The sequence below is a fragment of the Chlorocebus sabaeus genome, chromosome X (genome assembly GCF_047675955.1).
Source record: "Chlorocebus sabaeus isolate Y175 chromosome X, mChlSab1.0.hap1, whole genome shotgun sequence".
Taxonomy (NCBI): domain Eukaryota; kingdom Metazoa; phylum Chordata; class Mammalia; order Primates; family Cercopithecidae; genus Chlorocebus; species Chlorocebus sabaeus.
Window position 1 is genome coordinate 97,395,454 of NC_132933.1, and position 11,764 is coordinate 97,407,217.

The 11,764-nt window shown below is 47.8% G+C and overlaps 1 protein-coding gene across 1 annotated transcript; it reads right to left on the reverse strand.

Moving 5' to 3' along the window:
- Positions 1-9,571: 9,571 nt before the first annotated feature.
- MAGEH1 (MAGE family member H1) lies at positions 9,572-11,026 on the reverse strand. The gene has a single exon (XM_007991846.2). The coding sequence runs from the start codon at positions 10,764-10,766 to the stop codon at positions 10,107-10,109; it is 660 nt and encodes a 219-aa protein (XP_007990037.1). The 5' UTR covers positions 10,767-11,026; the 3' UTR covers positions 9,572-10,106.
- Between the last annotated feature and the right edge of the window lie 738 nt (positions 11,027-11,764).

An 11,764-nucleotide genomic window follows, 5' to 3' on the forward strand; every position in this document is an offset into this window, starting at 1 on the left:
AGTCAGGGTGCAGGGAGGCCTCACTGCAGGGAGAGGGAGCAGTGAAAAGAAAGAGCTGAGAAGCAGGGGCCATAACTATGGACTTTGGAGCTATTGGGGCTGGGGTCAAGGACTGAGTTCTTCTGTGCCCAAGACTCACGGGAGGTTGTGGGTGCCGCCCACTCACTGTAACTCTTCCTCAGGGCTGGGGACCATGTTGCCCCCTTCCAAGACTCTTTCAGTAGTCTGTGTAGTGGGGGACAGGACACAGAGAAGGAAACGAGAGAGAGAGAGAGAGAGAGAGAGAGAGAGAGAAACTGAACTGTGCGTATGTGTGATGTTGGAAGCTACCAGGTCAGTGTTTCTGAGATTCCATCTCTTATCAGAAACCTCCTTGAACTTTGGTTTTGTAACCTGTAAAATGGGGCCAATTTGACATGCTTCCTATGATTGCTGTGTGAATTTAAGTAATATGTGTGAATCTTCAGCCATACTGCCTGCAGACCTGTGTTGTACATGGCGATTTGTTTGCAGATGAACTTGATTGGAAGGAAGGTGGTGAGGAGCTCGCCTTCCTGAGAGGGACAGTGTGGGTTTGGCAGAGCTGCTTCAGAGTCCATGATTGGGTACGGGGTGGGGACAGGGCCATTCCATGTACCTCCACACAGAATGCAGCTCAGCTCTGGCACCTGGGTCCCGGCAGCTTTGTGGGCTGATCAGGGACAATGTCAACATCACAAGGGTGGAGGCTACAGTGAGGCTCTCTCAGGGGGCTGCTTGTAGTGTGCAGGCTGCTCTTGTTAATGACTTGTATCGCCCTTTGGGCACTCCCAGACACAACTACTGTGGGAATCTCATCAATGTCGTGTGAACGTCAACAGTGTGAGCTCCGAGTCAAACTCAGTAGTGTGAGCTCTGAGTCAAGGTAATTGTTTGCATCAGCTTACAGAAAACTGGTATAAATATTTGCAAACATAGGGTGTGTAGAGCAGTATATATATATATATATATTATATATATATAGTTATTATAATAATTCTACTTATCATTATTATAATATTCCTGACTATGCATTGAAGGTGTACACATAAATGTTAGCACAGGTAAACTCTGATTCTTGGGATTAGGCTTAATATTTTCCAGCCGCCTTATTCTTCTAGGGCTTGCAGAAACGTGTGCAATGATCAAGCTCCTTTCCTACAATCACAGAATACAAAACGCTACAAAGTAAGTTCCACCCTTCCTTGATCGTCAAGGCCCAATGGAAGTCATGTACACTGTGATATCTGCTTTTTGAACTCCTGTGCTGCTTCAGGGACTCACAACTCTCATGACAGGCAGCAGTTGAACCTTTTGGCATTTCTTGTACTCTTTAGTTGCAATTTCTTGTTATGGAAGCTCCTTCATGATAAGAACCATATTTTGTAATAACTCCCTTGTAACAGTAACCACCGAGTGAATGAATGTGATAGGTCAGGTGCTGCTGCGCCAGAGCATCACTGATGAAAGCACAGTCCATGGACTCTTGCCGCTTCGCAAAAGTTTGTTACCTCTCTGCGGTAAGTACAGCATTTGAGAGTACACGTTTAGGAAGTTTTATAGCATAAGAATATACGTTTAGGAAGTTTTATAGCATAAGAATATACGTTTAGGAAGTTTTATAGCATGCAGTGAGAGTCATTTGGATGTTGAAATAATCAGGGCTTGTATTTTGTACGTCTTTGCTATATTTTTCTTCTTTCTAGTCGTTCGTTCACCTTCCTTGTGTTACAGGAATGTATTGATCCATGAATGACGGATGTACAAAAAAATTAAATGCTTCTCCTTTACATCAGAGAGCTCAAGAAGCAACAGTTTGGAGCTTTGTGGAGTTCAGCTGATGTATTTTCTGCAGCATGTATATAAAGCAGGAGTCATTATTCATGTATTTGGAGATGTAAACAGAGGGTGGCCCAAGGGAGATAACTTCGACCAGGTCCCCAAGCTACTGATCAAGTAGACGCTCTGGCTTCAGGACCAGCATACTTCCCCTCAACATGCATGGTTTACATCAATGGCTACTTACCAGGATTTCCAAAGTGCAGATAACCCAACCATGGTGGGGCTTTTCACCTCCCCACATCATGTGGGCCAGTGATGCCTTCAGAGCAGTTCAGCAGCCTTTATGGAAGTCACTGCAGCAGGGCTCTGAAGCATCTTGGTGGAGTTCATCTCTGAAAAGAGGGAGACACATTCAAGCATGTTATCTAAAGCAGTGTATGAAGAGAAAGCAGAGTCAAAAGATACTAAATGTCCATCTGGAGGGAGGTGGGTACCCAAAGTCCTTGATTGCTGTTTCTGGGTCATCAAGGCTATTGGAGTGGGTAGAAGATAGGTGTGTGTGCCTTAAAGAAGCTCATTTATAAAATAATTTGCCCTCCCGATTTAAGACTCGAATGGCCCCAGTGGCCATTCTCTTCTCTGTTCCTTTCTTCTCATGGTCTCTGGCCTCATTCTCACTGGCTCAGAACAGCAAAATGTTTATTCCTTTCCCAGGATGGGCCTGGACCCTGTACCCTGAGACCCAACCCTGCAAAAGCCGTATCTGGACCCAGGCATACCCTACAGGAGGGGCTCCACGCACCGTAAAGCTTATTTCTTTGGGGGTCTTATTTGATAGGATCATTCCTTAACAAGTTTGGCCAAAAGCAGGAAGAGGACAGAGTGAAGTAGGGTCTCTCTCTCTCTCTCTCTCTCTCTCTCTTTCTCTCTCTGTCTGTCTGTCTGTCTCTCTCTCTCTCTCACACACACACACGCACATACACACACACACACACACACACACACACATACAGGGAGAGAGAGAGAGAAAGGTCTAATGAGAAGAGATCACACGCACATTCATGTGGAGTGTGTGTGTGTGTGTGTGTGTGTGTGTGTCCATCAATCTAGATGATAATGGTCCACATGGCTCAGTGAGCTCAGTGGCCCTTTCTTCTCTGACTTGGTGAGAAAGCAGGCTTTTGGGTAGTAAGGGTGTTTAAAAAGCCAGTGGAAGGGCAGTTCTGTAGTTCTGGAGTGTCTGTTCCACTTGGAGCTGAGTCAGCCTTCAGAAGAGAGGTCTGTTTTAAATGAGACAAGGTCACAGAGAGGCCCTGCCCCTCAGCCTCAGACTCAGAATCGAACTCATGCACACTGAAGTAGCATGGGCACACAGGAAACTGAGGCAAGTGCCCAGACATACAGACTGTGGCTTCCATGTGGTCATCAGAAGCTGCTGTGGTTCAGTGGGCAAGCTTGTTACCAGTGTAAGGGGATGCAAGAGCAATCCCACACTCTGACTTGCCAGCAGATGTGAGCTTTATAAGCCTGCCTGGAGAGGCAGGCTGTCTCTCAAAGCTTTACTCTTCCAATTGTTTGCTAAGTGAACTTGGCCAGTCCATCTGACCTCCTTGAGCGGCAGACCTCTCACATGTAGCATGGTATTGTGACACAACCCACCTAATGGGTTGTTTGGAGTGTTAAATGTTAGTAAAGTGCCCACAAGTGTGCCTCATGCATAGTAGATGCTCAACAGACATGCAGAATCAACAAAAAGACAGGTGCCTAACCTCAGCTAGAGGAGTTCAGGATGGCCAGAATGCCTAGCTGACATCTACCCATTCCAGTAACTCCCTATTTTGCAACTCCTCCTGCATGCTCCAGCTCTCCCCTTGATACAAGGTCCCTGCACCCTCCTGCCTACTCAAAGCTGCCGCTCCAAGGATGCTCTCTGCCACACCTGTGCTATCGATTTCATGTCTCTCCACCGGGTGCTTGCCTTCAGCACAATGATATTTCTCCCACCTGAAGTAAATCTTTTCATGACTCCCTCTTTCCCCACCAGATGCTGCCTGATTTCTTTGCTCCAAATTGCTGCAAAACCTGTAAAACTTGTCCATACTCATTGATTCCTCTCCTCCCATTCTCTCTTAAAGCTGTCCCAAGCAGGCTTTTTCACACAGTCCCCCCAAAAAACTGCTCTTATTAAGGTCACCAGGAACCTCTGCATTGCTAAATGCAATGGTTAATTCTCACTCCTCTTCTTATTTCGCCTGACATCAGCAGTTTGAGCAGAGTGAACCGCTGGATGTCTCTTGAGACACTTTTATTCACATAGTTCCCAGGACACTCTTGGTTTTCCTCCATGCGTCACTGGTGTCAATTTCCCCATCTCCTCAGCTGGTGTCTCCTCTTCTCTGTGATCCCTTTATGCTGCAGGGCTCTGTTTGTGACTTTAGGCCCTCCTCTATGTGCTCTCCCTCCCTAGCAGAGCTCGTGTAGTCTCATGGCTTTTAAGTGCCATCCACATGTATTTAGGTATAGATCTTTCAGCCAAATTCCCAACTTGTATATACAACTGCCTACTTGACTCACACGGATGTCAGAGAGACAGCTTAACTCAATGTGTACAAAACTGAATTATTGGACCCCTCCCTACCTACAAAGCCTATTCTCACTGCAGTGCTCCCCATATCAGTTGATACCAATCCCAGTCCACTTGTTGCTCAGGCAAAAAAAAACCCCTGGAGTCAGCCGTGGTAGCTTCCTACCTGGTTTACACGCTTCCGCTACCCTCTCCTGAATTGACTCTATTCTTGGCATAGTAAGTAATCAAAGTGATCCCTTCCAAACATGTGTCAGATCACATGACTCCTCTGTTCCACCCCTCACTGCTTCCCTCCTTCTTCCCCCAACATTTCACCCCAAGCAAGAGCCAAGGTCCTTAAAACGGACTCCCAACCTACAGAATGTGGGATTCTGTTAATCTCTCTGACCTCCTCTCCTGCTCTCGTCCTTTTGGCTCACTCTACAGCAACCACGCTGGCTTCTCTGCCATTTCGCAAGCGTGGTAGTCACTCCCTGGCCTTAGAGCCTTTGCACCAGCTGGACCTTCCGCCCGGACAGTACTTTCTTTATATATCCACAAGGCAACCCCTCTCACCTTCTTCATTTCTTTCCTCCAATGTCGCCCCTCCAAGGAAGCCTACCTGCTTACCCTTGCGTATGGCAGTGAATGCTCTACTCCCTTTCTCCTCTCCCATTCTCAACGACCCGAGATGCACCCTACCCTGCTGTGTGTTAGCTTACCACCACCACCACCACCACCACTACCCACCACCTGCCCTACCCAAAGTGATTGTCTCCTTCTACCCTTCTATATAATTAGTAATGTAGAAGGTTTGCATTTTATTTTCTGTTTCCTTGCCTTTATGTGTACCATTCATGAGGGCAAGGGTGCTTGTGATTTGTTCACCTATGAATCCCAGGTGACTAGACTCATGACTGGCACATAGTAGACCTTAATAAGCACTCGTTGAAAGAGTGAATGGATGAATCATTAGATAATCACAACATGAAAAATAATATAGGCTACATTATTATTGAGACTACACAGGCCTCCGTGGTCCAAGTTACAGGAGGAATCTCAACCACTTCTCGTGCGTTGCACATCTGGAGATAACACTGGCAACACTGGTGTCACTTGCCACAGGAACTGGGGCAGAAGTCGACCAGTCAAGAACTGGGCCTGATTTTCACTAGCTGTGTATAGACTCTGCCTTCCCCTCCGAATCACCCTTGTGAGCTTTGCAAGCCTGTTGCATGATGAGCAGTGTAAGCGTAGAGCCCACTTCTCCTCCAGAAACCTTTTCTCTGAGCCCCAGATTACTCCAGTTATTCTTCTATGTAGTCTTGGCTGAGCTGAGCCCTTCCTTTGACAAAGTGCCCTCACAGGGATGTTCAAAGAAATTCCATCTGCTCTTTGACATTTAACTGTTCCATGGCTCGTGAGCCCTGGAGGAGCCTGTGTACAGGTCTCAGTACATCTTCCTAAGAATCACCCTCATCCACCTCCACCACAACTCCAAAATCATTTCCTCCAGAAGGCTGGAATTCTACCTTTCTGCCAAAGAAAGGAGTCGGGGAGATCCTGCCCGCTCCCCACCTCACAGGGGCCAACGTGAGCCCAGGCTGAATCCAAATCTCCCTTTGGTCATGGCCATTGTCTACTCTGCACTTGCCTGCTGAGGCCAAGGCCGCAACACTGGGCCCGAGGAGGATGCCCTGGAACCTGTCTTTTGTTCATGGGCAAATGCCCACTGTTTGCTGTCTGCCAGCATCTTATCCCGGTTGCTCTGCTCAAGGGAACAGGTCTGCCAGTACCTTCTGCATTGGCAACAGTATCGGAGCAATGTTGCAGGCTCAGAAACATTGTTGTTTGCTTGGTCCACCGTGGGAAAGCCAGGACCTAGGATTTTCAGGACTGACGGAGGGTGCTGGGTAGTTAAGTTTCCGGGGAATGTGTTGTGATGGGGAAGTCCACTTGTCTTGGAAGGAAATGCTCACTCCACACATACGATTCCTCCAAGATGCCTGGCAATGGGGCCCCAGCCCTTCAAAATAAAGGGACAGACTGCCACAGCTAGTCCTGAAAGTGCAGATTAATTTTATTTTTCCACACCTCCTCACCTGACCCCGGCATGTTCCCTGTCACTCCTACCCTGCGATGTGTCCGAGTTTGAAAACAGAAGACTTTCCCAGGGTTGGGCAGAGCCCCAGCTCCCCTGGAGATGGAATCTTTCCCTGTAGCACGGCAGTGTGGGCTTCAGACTTGGCAGGCCCTGGGTCCACCTGCAAGGCTGCCAATGACCAGCCAGCTGATCCTGGCAACTTGCTTGTGAGATCTGAGTTGGGGTTTTCTCCTCTGTAAACTCGGCCTGACCTGGTGGCACCTCCCTTGCAGGACTACTGCAGTTAGAGACAATGCATGAAAACAGCAATCAAAGTGCCTGGAACAATTTAGGCACTCGGTAAATGCCAACTGCCATGTTTGCTAGGCTTTGGGCAGCTTGGGGCTCTCTATCCTTGAGTGCTCCTAACAACTGGAGTGTTCTAGGACCCAGAAAGTCAATCCCTTTTCAGAGGCATCCTTGCACCTAAAACTGCAGCTTTCCCACTTGCTTTGTGGAACCTCCGCTGGGGTGGGGCCAGTTTGGGTTTCAGATTTACTCAGCAAGAGGCTTGCACCTGGATGTCTCATCTGGATTCCCCGCAAAGCTCAAAGAATTTTTGTAAATGGCACAGTGAATGCTTTCTTTTCCTCTCCACCTTCCAGAAGCCCCTTTCCCTGCCTCTCCCTCACCCCTGTCTTTCATTTCACAGCCACCGGAAGTCCCGCCCTTCTTCAGCCTTTATCTAACCAAAGGAAGTTTAACTCTTTGCAGTACTCTTGTAGTGTGTTAGGGAGACTGAACCTCCAGGCCACAAGAGAATAGGCCTGGTCCATTGATCGCGTACTCCTTGCGCTAGGGCAGGTCACCCATCACCCAATCTCTTGTTTCCTAATCCCCTGCAGAGCCTCCTGCCTGAGGCCTTCAGGACTCCAGCAGTCATCTCTCTGACAGGGCAGCTGGAGGTATTCTCCCAGTCTTTCTCCTCTTATACTGCTGGTTCTCTGACTGAATTAAGCTTCTTGGCCCATACTTGCAAAGAACCATTTTAGACCATTGGATGATAATTTGCCACCAGAGCCGGAGAAAGCATGGATTCACACAGGGTAGGGGAAGACATTACCTCTTCCCCCAAGCTAGCCGGAGGAGCATCCTGTTTAATGGGCAGTAATCACACTGACCTGGCAGAAATAATATGTGGCGTGCTTCTGGGACAGGCAGGTGCTCAACAAATCATTTTACTCTGCAGCTCTCCCACTTACTAGCTGACTGACCTGGGGCTCACTGACTGCTGTAAGCCCCCTTGGGTAAAAGGGCGGGTGCGGGGAGGAATGTAATCTGGCCTGGTCCCCAAAAGGATTGGATGCTGCGGCCAGGGTTACTCACATCCCTTCCCCTGTCTTCACGTGGTGTTTCTTTTGAAGACAGAGACTTGAGAGTGCACTAGCAGGCAGAGACAGGCAGCAGGGTGGCCTAGAGGAAAGCACCCTGGGTTTGCAGGGAGTGGACATAGGGTCTTGTCTAGGATCTCTCTCTTGCTTCTGTGGCTCTAGATGGGAAAGTCACCGAGAAACCTGGACCTCAGATTCCCACCTTGTTTACCTCTGGAGGTGATATTGATAAATAGGACTCCTCCCAGGGCAAAGAACAGGCCTTTTGATTTTCTGCAGTTCCAGTTTCTATCACACTGTCTGAATCCCAGAAGGCGCTCACCATTTTCTGGCTTGCTGAATGAATGTGGAGCTGCTGATGGGGTCATAGTTACTACTTTTGTTTGAAGCCTCCTTGGCCTGCAGGCTGAGGAGAGCGGGTCCCTGGGCCTTCTCCAGAAGGTCATTTGCTAGCCTACCCTGCACCTGGTGACGTTACTTTGCACACAGCTGGAAGCAGGGTAAGCCTGGATGTCAAGAAGGAAGAAGGTAGCCTGACCACTCTTGTGTGTGTTATAACTGCTAACCATGAGCCCCACAGGGCTAGGTTGGGCACTTGTCACTGGTGCTCCCCAGCAGGGGGACCCAGTTCATGCAGTGCTTAGCTCTTGGAGAAAAGGTGGTAGGATTTGGGCCTGATCCCACATGACTTAGTATAGCATAGGCCTTCATGCCAGGTACCAATCCGGACTTACTCCATTGGCCGAAGGTGAGAGTGAAAATACTAATGTCCCCTTGCCCCCTTGGACACACACACTTTTAAACAATGTGTGCACCATAACGAACCATAGTTCCTGAGAGAAGTGCAAGGTTACCTTTCGGAGATGCCACAGGTGGAGCCTTTTCTCTGGCTCATCCAGTATCTCAGAAGCTCTGCTTTTCTATAGCGTTTTCTCAAATTATTTCAGGGTTGTTACTATTATTAATCATTTTTATTGTCATTAGTTTAAAGTCACCCACCCTTTGAGGGTCTGTCCTGCGCACTTCTTCGCTTGCCTCATTCCTTGTTCTCTACTTTCCCCTTCATATAACCTTAATAGTTCAGTGAAGAATTTATTTCCAAATGTCCACGCTGCCTTCAGTGTCTCCATTTTTACTCCCTCTCCTTCTTCTCTATTATTTCCAAACCTCAGATTGTCCCCTCACCAAGATTTTGTGACGGCCCCATCTTTTTTTATTTCCGAAGTACCCCATGACAACCTTTTCCCCTGCACCCACCCCTTCCCTCTGCCCTCCTCTTCTCAAGATGGTTTATGTGTATTTTCTACTTCCGTGGCAGGCACCCTGTGATGTCCCCTTCTTTTTGCCAGTGCTCCCTCCCCTATGCTGGGTGGAGCATCCAATCAAATATCTAATACATTATATTTTCATCATATATTCTGATCATATATTTCAGTCCCCCCAAACTTATTTAAGTGTCTCTTGAATTTTCACACATCCTGTAATGCTCCCTTCCCTGGCTCCCTCCCCAAGACAGGTCACATAATGTTTTCTACATTTTCATGGCACTTCAGTCATTTTCTACATTTTCATGGCACTCTATCCCAGCATTTACTGCACTGCCAGTTTACCTATTTTTCTCTCCCACATAATCTAGAACATTCTTTGGACATGGAGGATGTGTACTAGGGAGTATTCCTAGAATCTACACTGGTGCCTCACATAACAGGTGGTCAGAAAATGCGCAAGATGTACTAGTCGTTATGCTTTTATTTTTCTCTATGTTCTGCAGTAACCAAGGAAAATCATAGTAAATGTCAATCTTCACACAACAGCAAACACAAAGCATTTCAGAAACGTCATATATGAAGAAATCCTCCATCCTTCTTCAACCTTTTACTGGGTATTTCAACTTCAAAAGAACAGCTCATTCCTATAAGTGCTGTACAAGATTATAGAATATGATGGAACGACTTCATTTTAGAACGGTAGCAAAACTGTTATACTAAATGTCAATGACAGGAAACAAAGAAAAAAAATCTGTTCAATTATATTTTTAAACATATTGTTATTCTCAACAAACAGAATTTTAAAACGAATACAATTTTCCATTATCAAAAGCAAACACTCTATTTTGCAGTTAAACAATGATCACTGATCACAAGTATCAAATACAGTGTCCCCCGCCCCCAATCCACATCATTTTCAACTTAGGACCCTGGCCATCTACTCCTTGGGGTACCTGTGACTTTCTTTTCCACCCCCCAAGGGTCTGCCTCAGATCTACTTAGGGGGCGGAATAACCCCTAGCACCTGAATTGAGGATAGCCTCAACCTCTGCATCATCGTCCGAATCCCAGTCATAATTACAAGGCCAGTCTTTAGAGCATCGGTTACGAACCCTTGCCACAAAATGCATGACTTTCAGTTTGCTGGATTCCACGTGTGCTCGGGGACCCCAGAAGAACTCGTACTCCACCGGACTGCTACGGGGCACCGGCTTATAAATCAGGTAACCTCTGCGCACAAACTCTTCTGTGACGATCTTCTTCGGATCTCCAAAGATGCTGTGCTGGCGTCCAGGCTGCATTCCTAACTTCCCCAGCACTTTCCAGACCAGAGCTTCCTTGGCGCTGTTGCCCATGATGAAGATGAGCGCTAATATGGACATCAGGAGACTTTTCTTGGTGCCCTGAAAATTGCTCCGGGGCACCGAAGGCTTTTGTGCTTGGGCAGTGCTCGAGGCTTCTTCAGGGGTGGTAGAGGCCTCCTCTGGAGTGCTCGGGTCTTCCTCGGGGCCGCTCAGGTCGTCTTCGGGTGTGCTCGCTACCACGGAGGCGGCCATGGGGGTCTCGGAGGCCTCCGAGGCCTGGATTTTGCGATTGTTGCGGTTCTCTTCTGCGGCTCTCGCATTACGGCGGCGCCGACTCTTTCGTCCCCGAGGCATGTCTCCTGCTAGGGGCTCAAAGCTTACAGCAGTCCTAGGGAAGGATGCTTGTAGCCTCTTCAGGAAGCAACTGCTTTATACCGTAAGAAGCTGCTGCCGCTGGAGCTACCAACGTCAATAGTCTCTGTATCAATAAACCAGCCGTTCTCAGCTACAAAGCTAGTTCCCACGCCAGCTGACTTGCGCAAGCAACCGCCGCCAGCACTTGCCGCAGCTGCAAGCCCGCGAGAAAGCTCAGCAAAACCGGCCCCGCCTCTCCTGCCACGCACACTCCTAGCACCAAAGAGGAAGTAGGCTGGTCCTCCACAGGGACTTCCGCTAGCAGATAGGAAAAGGGGCAGGCAGCGACAGGGGTGGGACAAGGGCAGGAATGACAGCTAGAGATTGGTGGGGGCTGGAGTTTGCAGAAGAGAAAAAAAAAATAGCTTAAAGTTTCTGTATTATCAGCCTAGTACAAACATTCCAAGATTGGCTTGGCAGTCTGGGGAAGGAGTGCGTCAGCTCCATTCCCACTGACGACAGGCGGTGTGTGTGTTGCAGGTTGGGAGGCTAGGGGTGGCGGGAGGGTGTATTCTTGGAAGGAGTCAGCTGTCTCCAGCCTTCCTTTCCTGTCTTGACTTACATATCGCGTTCATTCACTCGCCCTGTTTTCAGAAGGCATTTATGTGTATACTAATGAATTCGTGGTCCCGTGTAGGACCCGGATAATATTGTTATGGCAGATATGCTGGATGATGTGAGGAGATGGGACTGCAGAAACAAGCAGGGTGAAAGAGGTGCAGAGCCCTTAAAATGTGGTAGATATATGCACGATATATATACTGCTCTGCTTTTATACATATATACATACATACCTACATATATCATGCATATATCTACCACATTTTTATATACAGTGCATATATCTACCACACTTATATGTATGTATGTATGTATGAAAGCAGGGCAGTGACAGGATCAGAGGAATTGCATTTGTGCAGGCTTTCAGAAGAGCAAAC